Below are 15,104 nucleotides of genomic sequence, written 5' to 3'. Positions count from 1 at the left end.
CTGTCGCAGCTGGAGAGACTTCACTCTGATCAATATTTCAYGTCTTACATAAAGCTGTTGCACAGGTCATATTTTAACCATCCCCAGGCTCAGCTCCTTTTCTTAGTGAAATATTCCTCATGCACGGTTAGAAAAAAAAAAAGGTTTCAAAAGAGTGAATGAGAAAAATCAAGGACGTTCCTCAAGAGGAGAAGTCTGCAGCTAAACTCGTTTTAAACAGATCCCTCTCTTTCGTTTGCAGCCTCTCTGACACTCTGCAAAGCATTAGTCATCCATGTTGTCATGTCGATGACATTCTCATCAAATAAGTGCTGCTGCACACCGCACAAAAGAGAGAAAAAAATCCCACTCAGTTTCATAAGATTTATTCATATGAAAATAATATAACAATAATAAGAACGTAACATACATTTTGAACTGCATTAATAAGGATTCTGCTCCACGAGATGTCACCCTGATTTAGGAGTCGTCTTATCTTTTTCACACAGAATCACAAAATTTGTTAAACTATTTATAGATATATCATATATTTGCTAGAACAAATGCAGTCATGCAAAATGACTTCTGCTTTCTGTGCTTAAGGAAATTCAGCAACACTTGTGAAGATTTTGGTAATTTTTGCTGATAGCTTTTGACAAATGAACTGTAAAAACAAAACTAAAGTAAAAGGAAAAAAGAAATGGAAAAAAATAAAATTCCAGCCCGCTTAATTTAACCAACTAATAAAAGGGCTGGCTCACGTCTTGTTATATCAACCACATCACAACACCTATGCAACATCCCATCTCACATTGTAATATCCCTCTAAAGGTGCAATAAGTGATTATTTCTGTCCAATAGTACAAACTAACTGTGACAAACTATTCTAATCTACTTCTTTCCCTGCCTACTCCTTCGATTCATCATAATAGATGCATTAATAGCACCAAAAAGCCAATGAATATGCAGTCATGTTATAATAGTGATTTAAAAGAATACATTAGACAATTTGAGCCAATATCATGTATCTTAGTAGTCTTTAGCATTCTCCTACATTTGCAGTGCCAGAGATATGTTGAAGCAATTTCAATATCTGGCTCTTTATAAAAGATCTATTTTAATAGGATGGCTCAAATTATTTGAACTGGGGTTCTGTGGAGTTGTTGTGAGCAGTCAGTATTCTGCTTGCAGTAGATAGCTACCTGAGCTAGCTCAGTCTGCAGGAACAGAAATTAGTTCTCTGCACACACTCTCATGGTACAATACCCTTGAGCAAAAACGGTATTTAGATTAAATAAAGCAGATAAAAATATATAGACTTACCTAAATACCATTATTTACGTTTATTTAGATCATGACTGCTGGAGAAAGACACCAACCTCCCAATAAACCTTAAAAGCATAAATGGGTATAAATGATGGATTGATGGATGAATGGATAGATTGATTATTTCAGTTAAAATATTGTGATTGTGATTTATCAACCTAAGCAAAAACAAAGAAATGTGTCTTTTTCTAATGAGTTTTGCAAAACACAAGAATAGCAGTCTTAGGTCGCCTAGTTTATTAGCCAGAATTAACATACATCCTGCTAAAAGCTTGTGAGAGGGAAAAAAGGCAGCCAGCTGAATAGCAGTACACAGCAATGGTTGGGAGGGTGGCATTAATCCACAACTCGACACTTTATTTATTAAAAGAAAACTAGGGTCATTCTGGTACTATTTCATATAAAAAAATATTAAACTGCATAACAGATGGAAAAAAGTACAAGTTTTTAAAAACTACATATTTAGATATTGCTAATTGGCTTTCCATACATCGGTTTAGGGCCCAAACCAAAGTGAGTTTCTGACATCTAAAAACAGAAATCTACCTCTGTTAAGCAGTGGTGTAATAAGATCTTCTGGTACCAGATCTCAAGACAATAAAATGTCACAATATTTCTCATCAAATCCAATATCTTAGTAGTCTATCCAGCTATCCAGCTGCTGCCAGCTTGTGACAATCTGTCAAAATAAATGTAAGCTATTATTCTGAGCACTGGATGAAATGGTGAGGTACTAATCTTAGTACCCTGTTCCATTTATATACTTAAGACTTATTTTGAAGTATGAGAGGAAGTAGTTATTGAGCTGTTGCACTGTTCTGTTGACAAAGTTAGCTAATGCAGACGCTGTCGGGTTGGTAAACCACAGCACTGAAAAACCTCCACCACTTTTAAATCTCTTAACTAGCAGGATTTTAGCTACTCAGCAGAAAAGTTGGAAGAGTAACAGATAAATTATGAATAGTTTGTAAACATTATGGGAATATACGTATAGCTAACAGTTAATGGCTATGCAAACATTACTGTCCGCTTTGCAGCTTCCTGTTGATGCTAAAGCAAAGGAAAACAATGTTTTTTAAATGACTCAGGACTCTTTCATAATTTCTAATTTCTGTTCCTATATTTTATTATTCTATATCTTAGATATTTTATGTATCCTATTCTGTACTGCTGTATGTTAATTCAAAAATGTAAAATGCATAGATTGATCAAGCTTGAAATGGATGGTTTTTCACTGTAGAGAGATTCTAAAAAGCACAGTCTGAAACCTTAACTCTGCTTGTGTGCAATATATCACATTTTAAATGTTTCTATGTGAATTTGGACCCCCTTAGATTTAGACATGTATGGAAACCATAACATATCAACCAGAATAACCTGGAGTAGAATATCCCATACAGATAAGATACTTTGTGGTTTGTAAAACCTTTACATTATATGTGAAAACAGAAACGTAGGTCATTCCTTGTTTCCCCAAAATCCAGTTAAAATCTCTTCTTGTCTTGTCCTCATGAACCTATAATCATATTGTTTTCTTTAGTGAGCTGTATTTATTGTTACCCACCTACCGGTAAGTGTAGCACACCGACTACTCAAACGCTCTCCACAGAACCCAACTTTTAAAAATCTGACCTGTGATCTACAGTTTAGATAAGTTTGATCAAACAAAGGTGGTCAGAAGAACATAGTAATGTGTGGTAATTAGTCGTAGAAGTGGTCTTTAGTGGCAGCTACCGTGTAGCAATGTGCTTCTGTGTAATTCTTGATTGTCAGATCCCGACCTACCTGCCGCCTGTGATGGCGTCGGTAAAGTGCGGATGAATTGTGACCTCTGAAAGCTTTTTTTTTTCCCTAATGCGACAGAAGCAGGCAGCGTCTGAGCAGCTCGGAGGAGAGTCTTTAACGAGTTAAAAGCCTGATGTGCTCGAGGTTCATGAGAGGTAGCCGGCCTGGCAATCATTACGCTAAAGTGTCAGAATTAGTAGCGTGTGTGTGGGTGGAGTCGCTTACCAGTGAATAAGAGATGACATGGAGGTTGAATGAGACTGAAGACTGACAATTGGAGAACACCAAGAGTTACCTCACTGTTCGTTGTCGTCAGAGAACAAATTTGTTCCTACATAATGTAGCTCCCATAACTTACCTACACAAGAAAATCACAAAAAACCCTATCGTTTATATCTCTCGTGTCTGTTTTGAYGTGTTTCTACTCTACTCTTAAATTTCTGTCCACTGTTCACATCCTTGAGATTTTTGTGCTTCCTCCTTGATTCCGATAAGTCTCAGAAATGAACTCCATGCAGGGGGATTGGGCAGAAAAGAGGCTCTGTGAAATTTGTGGCTGTATAGTCTTCAGCCACATGCAGGAGAAGAAATTCAGCCTGAAGCAACCTTGCCAATACCGTACAGAACCACTAGATTGAGCTCCCTGTGAGTCCGTGGAAAATGAAATCCCGGAGTGCTGTTCTCTGTTGGACACCGCTCCGTTGGTCCTCCTCACAAGTGGTTTCTGTATGTCAGTTAGACTGTTGTTTCAATCTTTTCGATGATCTCTATCATTGACTTGGAGGGGGAGAGAAGAGAACAGTCGTCCTGGTCCCAGAGGCTACCAGGGCTCGAGTTTCCATCTGTGCTCAACTCATCCTCCTCGTCCTCACTTCCCTCCTCGCAGGACTCCAGGAAGTGGAGGCCCAGCGCGTTGATACCGGAGTCCTCGGAGCTGGACGGGGACGAGCAGTGGTCCATTTTAGGGCCTTTTAGTTTCTCGACAGTGGAGAGGTGTTTCTGTTCGCTGTACGGCTGTGGGACCGGCGGAGCAGGAGCCTGCCGCTTCGGGCTCATCGGCTGCTCGGGCGGACTGGGATTAGGGGGCATTTGAGGTGTAGCTGGAGCGGGCGGCTGAGGGGTGGGAGGTCGAGGCGGTTCCGGTAAGGGAGGCAGGGGCCGCTGCACGTAGCACATCTTCCCATTGATCCGTTTGACAATGTAGTCGTCCACAAACAGATCCGCGATGACACAGTACTTGGGAGACTCCAGGTGAGGCGGAGACTGGAAGCTGGGCGCCAGCTTCAGGAAGCGCTCGGCCAGAGAGACGGAGAGGTCCATGGTGTCGCTGCACTCTGAACCGACGGGCGGCACAGCTGTGCTGGGCAGATGGCACACATTGGTCATGGGCTGGTACACGTACTTACCTAAAGGTAGAGAGAAATAAATGACAACGTTACTGCAAAAACTAATAATAATGAAGATATTGTAGTCAACCTAAATCGGGAAAAATTTATTTCGAATGAATGACCTTTCAAAATGAGTARCATACTAAAAATGGTGAGAAATACGTTAAAATACTCGCACATTTATTCACTTTTTTTCCCATTTATTCTCTTTTAACATAATTACTTCACACAGAGTATCACATCATGAACATCTGTTMCTCAGCCTTGACGAAGCTTTGCCCTGTTTRACCCTCACAGATTTAGTTTGGTGTGACTATTGAAGAGTAAACATCATGGTGAGCCCCTAAGAGCTTTCTGATGCCCCCAGAAGGAAGATATTGTACCTTGCTATGCATCTAGGTTAAAGTTAATTATTTCCTTACCTTGAAGTTATCAGATATGATTTAACAAAAGCAACTAGATTTACTTTTCAAGAAACACTAAAGATGCAGCTTGTAACTTTTACAAAAAATATAGATTTTTTTTTACATATTTGCTGAAACTGTCACTATGTCGTGACAGTATGAGATAAGGCAGAATAGGAAATTATTCAGTTTAATCGTAATGTTTTTTTAAAGCGGTGCATTTCTTCAGATTAGCAGCTCAGGGACGATGTGGAGGAGATTGATTTTTTCACAGATTAGCTGTCTCATAACACACGGTCATGACCTGGTGACGGTTTTAACAGAAGTAAAAAAAGAAAAACATTTTTTTATAAAAGTTACATATTGCAATTTTAGAAGTGACGGTTCTCCTTTTATTTTCAGTTTAGGAAAAAATGAATAATTAACAGCAGAAGTAAAACACTTATATGTCGTTTTTATTATATCGACAAACCATTTCTATATAGAGGGAAAGTTCTGTGAAGTTTTGAGAAACCCCTCCCGAGGGATTTGAGGCAAATTTCAAACCTTTCTAAAAGCTGCCTCAGGCCTAAATCTATTTGAAACCCGCAACACTGCCTACCAGTAAACACAACAACAGAGTCGGTGACTGGAAGGACAGGGCATGTGGCAGCTAATGGGCCCAGCATTTTCCACAGAAGCTGCTGAAAACCAGCACAGGGTTAGAGGCAGAGAGCAAATATGAGCATCTCTGTGGCTTCGAGGTTAGCACTGTCACATCACATCAAGAGGACCCTGAAGCAACCAGAGCTTATGCGGACTTCCTCCGGGAGCTCCGGTTTCTCCCAGCATCAAAAACACGCTCAGTTAATTCGCCTGCCTTTGACAAAGTGCCCTTGACCATGACAGCTACTCAGAGCTAGAGACTGTCGCTGACTGTAGCTGTTTGCTGCTCAAAATACTTTAGATAGAGTGCTACTAACTACAGCAGAATTACAGAGGATGGCAAAAAAAATAACAGCTTCAAGTAAATCACAGCAACAAGCTGTCTTTAGCATTACAGTAGAGCTAGTAGCTAAAAGTTARCTTAGCAAAGAAGCATGCCAACACTCCCTCTCTTTAAATGTCAGGGGGTTTTCCATAATTGTTTCTTTTTTACCAATTAGCATTTAGGCAAATATTTACAGGCAATTATTGTGGCAACTGTGTTTAGCGTTTTTATATACACATTACTGAAGATGTTTTTTTTATATTAGTTATAGCTCCCTGCACTTATTCATAGATGCAAAATGCTAAAGAAATTCAAAATGTTTTATTTTTTGTGTCAAACCTTGGAGGAGAGAAGCCAAYTGCCACAAACTTAGAAGAGCTGCATTTTCAATGCAATGTGCTTCATTTGCATTATAATCAACTATGAAACGTTGAACATGTTGCTAGTGCACCTAGCCCCAACACTGCGAGCCACAAAACAGCAACAGCACAATTAAAAACACACAAAAATATGCTTTCAGTCAATCTTGGCCAAAGATGCCCCTTTTGAAACATACATCTGTGATAACAATCTGTTCATCCTTAGGGTCAATATTAATTTTCATATCACAAAGCAGTCTCTGCTGCCGAAGGTAAAAAAAAATATTTTCTTACTACCAACATCTGAGGCCAAACTAGAACAGGGCAGCCAAGCCATTTATTTGATGCCCGAAAATAAAATGTGTGGCCCACCTCAGGCATTTATAAAAGACAATGTCCACAACTAGTATAAAGTGAGAAAGCGTTTGCCTCATTAATCAAAAAAATKTAATTTTCAAATTATTTTTCWTATTTATTAGAATACATAATGTTRATGTTATATAATAAGGTTCAAATCAACCTGGCTCAGTATTAAAAGGCAGTGACCTCCATTGTTAAAATATGAATTCAATCTAATTAACCAMATTTTTTTTAAAAAAGCTCAGTTCAGTTTCACTAGTCACACCAAGGCCTTATTACTGGGAAAAAAGAATTCACATAAATAACAAAAAAGTAGGCCAAAAGATTCCGCCCCCCCMAAAAAAMCCACAACATATCTCCAGTCTACAGAAATTGAAGAACAAATGGGAAACAATTGACACTGATTAGTCTGAAAAGCCTTGAAATGCAATTTTTAAAGCCATAGTACTCCTGCAAACCACAGTGAGAGTCATCCCACATGAAGGAAACACAGAGCAGTAGCGAACGTTCCCAGGAGTGACCAACCCACCATAAAAGGCCGTAGAAACATTCAAAGCACAGCTGGATTCGCCTCATTTGACCTCAGCGTCAATTATTAAAACCCCCAAAACCTCAGAGAAACGTCCTGTGGAATAACAAGACAAAACTGGAACATTTTTGGAAGGCATGTGTCTTGTCATCTGGCATAGAACGAACACAAAGAACATCACACTGACAGTCAAACATGAAGGTGGTRGTGTGAAGGTTTGATGTTGATTTGCTGCTTTGGGATGGAACTATGAATTCTGTTATTTTACAGAAAAGGAAGTGAAAAATGGAGAATGTTCAGCCATCAGTTTGTGGCCTTAATCTTAARCACATTTTAGTTGTGCAGTGAAGCAAAATTGTGAGAACAAGCAATCAAACTGACAAGCTGGGATATTACCTTCAACAGGAAAACCATGTTTAAAAGTTTTCCCACACAGATTGAGRTAGTTTTTTTGGAAACTTGAACATTTTTTTTTAAACTCAGGTTATCTTTGTCTAAAATGAAGATCAGTTTGATGATCTGAAACATGAAACTATGACAACAAACAGCAGCACATATTGTAAATGTGCTGCTGTTATAATACATTGTGAAAAATCTGGTGTAACAAGTTTCTAATGCCTCCAAGATTTTGCTTGTTGTTTGCAGCTGATTGACTCCAGTGTTGCATGAATACTGTAGCTGTCTGTCTAACAGGCCCCCAGGAGAGCCAGAGAAACTACAGAAGATTTCAAGCTTACACATCACTTTCTACCGCTTTGTGTCCTCGTCTTTTGTTTCCACTGGCATGAAGATCCATTGAATCAGAACGAATTTTTTTGTCTTCCCCAGGTTACAGTGAAAACATAAAGTACGGAAGTGGCTCTGCTTTGTGTTGTCAGTGATTTACAAATCGGCTTCTGTCACAGAATAGTTTTCATTCTTCTAACCAAATCGTTATTTAATGATGCGAGTCTCCATCAGGCACCCGTGTGGGGGGGGGGGGATTAAAGAGGCTGAAGCTTTACAGTGTAAACGCCGTTAACAGAAAAACACTGGAGCTCATGTCGATGCAGACAAAAGAGGGAAAGCAGCAGCCGGGGTCGGTTAAATGAGGCAAACTCAGTGGTCCATGTTCAGAATGAGATGAGCCCATTCAGCCAGACAAGAGAGYGCCCACAAATGAGAGCTAACGCTGTAAAAAGGCGACGTGTTGACATTTAGTTTTTAGCATATTACATGTAATTGCATTCATCCATCTGGAGTTTCAAATACCAAGAGCCCTAGTGAGGGACGGACAGATGCCTGCTTGGACACACGGCACACACACACATACACACACGCAGACACACACAGACATACGGAGCCAACACTACAGCAACACTAGCCGATTTTGGCAGCTCTGCAGAAAGAAGACAGTGAGTATGTAAATTTCCAAGGTGTCTACAGTCTCAGCTAAATACATCCATGTGTCTGTTYGCCTTGAGGAACATTATGGTAAAGCTGCAGATMATTTTGTACAGTGGCTTGGCTGAAACAAARAGAGGAAAATCCACAAACACAAAGGCAGGCGAAAAACAGGAAGATGGATAAAATAGAAGCCTAACAACGCAAGGTGGAAAATACGAGTTTATATTTGGTGAAACTGAACATAATTTGTTATAAATAAAATGAAAATGTACTGTAGCGGTTCATTGAGTAATTGAGACAAATTTTATCAAGTAAAGGGAATTATAGAGTTAGTAAATTAGCAAACATTAACTATTTTGGTGGGAAAATCAGCAGTTTTTAATCAAATATGTTTTATTGTGGCTTATCATAAAATAAAATAAAATAAACTCTTTACCAAATAGTACCCCWATCTTATCCCCACCTACTTTCATTTCATACCAGGAAATAAATYAATTCACATTCATGTTTCTAAACCATTGAAATTGTTTTATTTTTCAGTGAAGTTAAATGTGATCATGAGCTCATGGAAATAAATTGTCATAAAAATATGCAAATCTCACATATAATTTAATTTAGTTGTACATTAATTATCTGAAGACTTTGTATTTTAATATATTTAGGTTCTGGTCAACATTTGGGCCAGTTTTTTCTTATAAAAGAGTTTATAAATCCTGATCAAACTAAATGCAATATGGGCAGGTTCCTGCAGGTAGGTATTATTTATTAAAGTTAAGTAACTACTTTCAGCTACAGCAGACTAGGGKTATAATAAAGAAAATTACTTTTAACTCAACGGATGTCAGGGCAGGTTATACAATGGGCCCCTGGCTTTGCAGATACTCACAGACAAATGGACATTATGAAATATCTTATGAAATATCTTATGATGTATGGCACAATTTCCTAACCATAAAAAGTTTTTGGTTTTAGGCAAACTTAAAAACAAATAACTAYAAACTGTTGCTTTATCTAAACTCTAACATCAGGTTGAAAACATGTTTTTTTTAACAGCCTAAAACAGATGTAGACCCTTAAGAAACATCAGGTTTGACTGCAATGATGGCAATTACAAAACATACAGTGTATGCCCATCCAAATGAATAACGTAGATTTCATTTTCTGTTCACATAGCACCTTTCTAAATGTGCTAAGAACAGGATACCGATGCTGCTTGTGTTAAAACATTGATTTATTTCTTGTAAAAATAGGCACAGCTCAACACGATGTGCATTCATTGATACACCGAAGCCTCAGCAAAGCCAGACAGATGAACAAATGTGTGCCAAGTTTGAATATCATGTAGCTACACATCTCAGAGTAAGACTGAAGGATAAATCTGACACAAAACTATAAAAACTACACAGATAGATTGACGCAAGTTCTCATCTTTCTCAATCCTCCTTATCAAGACAAGACATGGCTAGATATTAAGTGGCATCTGGATTTGTGCGTTATTATTCTCACCTTAASTAAGCCATGTTAGGGTGAGAAGTTAAGCCACTCCATTCAATTCTGTTGTTTCATAACTCAACTTTATTTGTAAATGGACAATGGAAATGCTTTCAGCAGATTTATAAAGCTGTGTGTGGGTGTGATTCTCATTTCTGAATTTTAATAATAAATAAATTGCATACATATGCATAGGCCTGATTTCTATTCATTTTTATCCATGAACGGGTGCAGACACTCCCCTAATTAATCATTTGCATATCGCTCCATTTGTCTGCACCATCACCAGACAATAGATGTGACAAAGAAAGCGACAGCGGAAAAAAAAATAAAATAAGCACATCTTCCCCAGATGGGACACAGAGACACATTTATCAGTGAAGTAGAAAAGCAAGTCTGTTTTATTATGGATCTGTTCTGATATTAATAACTAAAGCTGCTGAATGGAAAAAGTAACACAAGTAATCAGCTCTGTAGGTTTGCAGAAACAACTCTGCAAAGGCGAAAGTAGAAAGTGATGCTCATATGAAGAAAGCGGCAACATGCATGGTGGACACTGTTCTTGCCACTGGTTGACCAAAGTCGTTTATGGGCGAGTTCAGGGCTGTGATGGAAATGGATTTTAATTGGTTGTAAACATAGAAAGAGCTAACAGCTGTTCTTTTTTTCTTTCTCGCAGCAGGACATCCACCACACTGCCACATCATTTTCTCACTTTAAACTTCCAGCCTGTTTGAACCTCCTTTTCTTTATAGTCAAGGATCACAACATAGAAAGTTTGCTACAGTATCTCACTGAAGATGAAGCTGGTGTTTCTTTTTCCTTCACTGTTATTAAATCTGATTCTTATCAAATCCAGAAATAACAGACTTTTATACGTGTGGGTCTCAAAATCTTAGTTACTTGGTTTGGTCTTTATAAACACTGCATCCAACTACCCAGAATAAAATATATTTTTATCATCATTAGTACCAACTTTTGCAAARGTTGGTACTACTGCAGCACTGCTTTTCATGTCACCCAACAACACTGAAACTACTTTGGTAAAAACACAACACCCCAAAAATAAATAACCCTACCTTAAATCAAAGCTACACAAAAAATAAWGTACCTGATATTCTTGATATTGTTTTTATTTGGCCAGGCAGTCATAGATTTCTGCCATTTAAAAAAATATATGTATATATCTCAATGGGATCAGGAWCACAACATAGACTTGTAATATAAGTGCCAGTGCTTTAAAATTGATGTAACTACAAAATTGTTGCAGCACATGGGGCCACACGCAGACACTTTAGCTACACTGATGAAGATTCACTCACCTCAGTATCCAGAATGCTTGAGGTAGTCAGAGTTGGCCATCCTTTAATAATTAAGCTACTGAACAAAAAAACAATAATTGTCTGACAAGCAGGGAGCGCTCAAAAACTGTGCCGTTTTCAACCAAGATGGTCAGAAAGTCACACAGTATGGAAAAAAAAGACAGATCACCACAAAAAGAAACATATTCTGCTCTTATGCAGCAACAGACTGAACCATTCACTTCCTTCACTCCACCAGTTTAAACCCATACAAAACTTTTTTTTTACAAAATGCCAGCACATAGAAAGACCCTGTGACAACATCCTTGGCTAAATTTGCAGGATGTAATTAAGTTACATCCCAAACCTTTTAGTAATCCAAAGGGGAGGGTGAATCAATCTGACCAATTAATTGTACCGTGTACATTTTAGGACAACATCCTCAGGTCTCAGGAAAACATCCTCACACATAAAAAAGAACGGCCTCAGTTGTCGGACCGTAGAGAAAAAGCCATCAGACCTCTGACTAAACGGCATCAGAATAAAGTCTTGGCAAAAAACAGCCTCAGACGAAAGGTCTCCGAAAAAATGACATCAGAATAAAAGCTGACGTGGTTTTATCTGAGACCTTTTCATCTGAAGCCGTTTTTCTGGTGGGTTTTTTTAAGACTTTTTATTCTGATGCCGTTTAGTCAGAGGACTATGGTCTGACATCTGGGGCCGTTTTTTCTAATGTGTGAGGATGTTTTCCTGGGACCTGCGGATGTCCTAAAATGTACACCATGGATATTTATTTGTCTATCAATTTTTTAGGTGCCTTGCATTTATGCTTTGCCTCTTAATAATATTTCCAGTCAAATTATTGGGTGGACTCACCGCTGTTGATGCCTACAGCTGCTAAAACTTTTAGTGACCAAGAAGCTGAAACTTAAGGAAAGAGGAGGGAACCTTGTGGTTCTGAAAATAAATAGAGTAGAGAGATAAATGTCTTGCGGCACCATAATGCAATGCTTAAATACCAACCTAATTAAAGCCAGTCTCCAGAGAGGTCCTTCTATTATGAATTAGTTTGTACCGGATAAGCCATCCTGGTGCATCGTTGCCTCATAGTTCGTAAATCTAAAGTTTCTTGTAGAAAACTGATGACAAAAATATTTTCCATATGTCTGCCTTTCTGTCTGTAAACACAGTGGAGAAAACATAAGCAAAAAATAAACAACATTGTGTGTGATCATTTCAATGAATTATAATGTCACAGTGGGCAATATTGTACTTCATTACTAGTTTTTAGACAACACTACAGTAATGCCAAATCCAATAACAGCGTATGACAAGTATAGTTTAAACTGGAAATTGTTTCCAGTTTAAGACCTATTATATATTGTTTTAAATAAAGTTTCTGGCAAAAAAAAGTTATATTTAATGTATAAATTAATTTGATAAAAGTATATCTTGTTTTTGTGTCTTTTCCTGTGTGGAAACACCAACAAATGTGATGCTGCAGGATATGTCTGGTCTTGCTTTAAAGTAAATACAGATTTTTCTTTTTTTTTTTTTTATCTGCCATTTGTGGTATTAACAGTAAATGTCAAACATTTTAGTCAATTCTTTGGCTTGCACATTACTGAGCTTTCCACAGCAAACACGGACACAATGTTTTGCTCTGCCAGGGGTCTCATTCGACCAGCTGCCGAACATGCTACACTTTCAGCAAGGACTGAAAGAACCTTTCATCACATCACAATTAAGTGCAGCTAAAAGCATTGATAAAATAAAGACATAAAATGTAGTCACACTGAAAAGCCTGTATGTTTTTCCAGCACATCCGGACATATGGATTTTTAGATAGAGATCAGACAGAAAAGTACAATTCAGGACACTTTCACATTTATTTTACTAAATAAAATGGGTAAAATTACTCATATGTACACTGATGACATATGTGAGCATTTCCTTTTGGAAGGTCAACTTTTAATGGAGTATCCCAATCTTTTCACGACTGCACCTGAGACGCATATGAGAGGATATCAAAAATGAAATAATTTCCAACTGCACTTACACAGGATAATTTACAGCGTAAAAATGACTTGACTTTTTCATCTTTATGGTCCATGTGAAAAAAAATACAATCCACAGAAAACATCAAGGACATTTAAAGCTGCCTCCTTACAGCATTGGATCAAGCAGAAAAGCAAAAAGAGAATGTTGTAAATAGCCACAAGTTATTTTTTAGAGATATTTACGATTGAAGAAAGCGTAAGGAGGTTAATGGTGAAGTGGGAGGGCTAGCAGTTCATCCCCAGAGGAGGCAGTGGATTATTCTTTTGATAACACACATCTCCAGCTTGCATGTCGCTTCTCCTACTCTTCCTGCGCGTGGCAGGCTGCAAGCTGTTTTCTCTGCTTTAATGGACAAGGTAGAGTCTCTGGAAAATATTACAGGACACTCATTTGTCTCTCTCACTCTCCATTACGGAGCTCCAACATCACTCTGTCCACTTTTCAGTCCGCCTGACTGCCTGCAGGCTGAAGCTGGGACTCTAAACAAGCTCAGTGTGAAAGAAAAAACAAAACAAAAAGAAAACACAACAAGCAGTTCCACAAGTTTTGATTGTCTGACAAATCTCTATTTGCGAACCACAATTATGCATACACTTCAGAGTAGTGCTTTATTAAAATCCAACAAGACACGTCTGTGAGTGCAGATTGCTAAATCTCCCCTGTTGGCTGGGTTTTTGTGTTCAAATCCTTCCTGTAAAACAGCTGCAGGAAAAGCAGCAACACAAGCTTCCGGTTTCAGCCAAGATGACGCTCTGATTCAGGATTTTGTGAAACTCCCTTCCTCTTTCCTGTTTCAAGAACACTGGGCCAGAAACTGCTCCACATGCAGCCACTGGTAATTTTACCGAGTTCTGTAAACCAAGTTCTCTCTGTGCAAAATATGCTATTCTTAAGTTTTTCTTTCCGTAAACGTTGCTTCTGTGTGAAAATGTTCTTTTTAATAATGYCCTTTAGCTGAATAGTAGKATAGTGCAATAACAATCCTGAGCTCATCACAAATTCAAAAGTTGTCACTAAATATCAWTTAATTTTGTTCATTTAGACTGTTCTCCTGCTAAACTTTCTCACCAAACATGCATGATTTCCAATGGAATGGAATGAGAATAAATTATGTGGTGGTACTGATGCAACTTGGCATTTCAAAAGGAAATTTGTTATGGTCCAAGCAGAACTTGTTGTGCTGGGCACATAACTCCTTCACTCAAACTGGAGACAATGAAGACTGGCAAAACTGGCAAGAAACAGGCGACAGGAAGAACGAGCTAAATGCCCACTAAAGAAAAACTCAAAAGCTGCATTTAAAAAATTTTGTTAATACTCATATACATGAGTAAGAATTAGGCAAGATGTTTGCTGCATCTTAATCATAGAATGGGAAATTATCTGGACTAAACATATTGCAAAATTACACGATTTTACCACATAAAGTCTGAGCCAAACAAAACCAAATACTGCTCTAAAAGTAAAATCCAACATCAAAACATAAAAAAAAGTATACAGCTAGATGATTTTTATTTAGTTGGGTATGTGACATTTTTTGAAGCACAAAAATGCCAGTTATTGATTATCTTATAAAACCAAAACAAAACAAAATGTTCCAGCAGTAACATTTCCAAACATACAGTCTGTTTGTGACGCAACAAAAAGCATTACTTTGGTGGATGACGCATTTTTCAAACAATGACATTTGGGTCAACAATGCAAATGTTCCTACTGAATGATATAGTAAGTTTTAAGGTTCTAAAATATTATATAAATGCAAAAA

At 37.9% G+C, this 15,104-nt stretch overlaps 1 protein-coding gene across 1 annotated transcript in view; it reads right to left on the bottom strand.

Moving 5' to 3' along the window:
- Nucleotides 1–349: 349 nt before the first annotated feature.
- The window catches only part of zgc:162707 (UPF0524 protein C3orf70 homolog B), a 30,069-nt gene continuing 15,314 nt past the window's right edge, over nt 350–15,104 (bottom strand). The window contains exon 2 of the mRNA XM_008403950.2: nt 350–4,496. Coding sequence (XP_008402172.1) covers nt 3,826–4,496 — 671 coding nt within the window. The 3' untranslated portion in view covers nt 350–3,825. The remainder of the gene's footprint in view (nt 4,497–15,104) is intronic.

The sequence above is a fragment of the Poecilia reticulata genome, linkage group LG2 (genome assembly GCF_000633615.1).
Source record: "Poecilia reticulata strain Guanapo linkage group LG2, Guppy_female_1.0+MT, whole genome shotgun sequence".
Classification (NCBI taxonomy): domain Eukaryota; kingdom Metazoa; phylum Chordata; class Actinopteri; order Cyprinodontiformes; family Poeciliidae; genus Poecilia; species Poecilia reticulata.
Note: the sequence above shows the minus strand (reverse complement) of the source record. Positions and strands in the feature narration are given on the sequence as shown.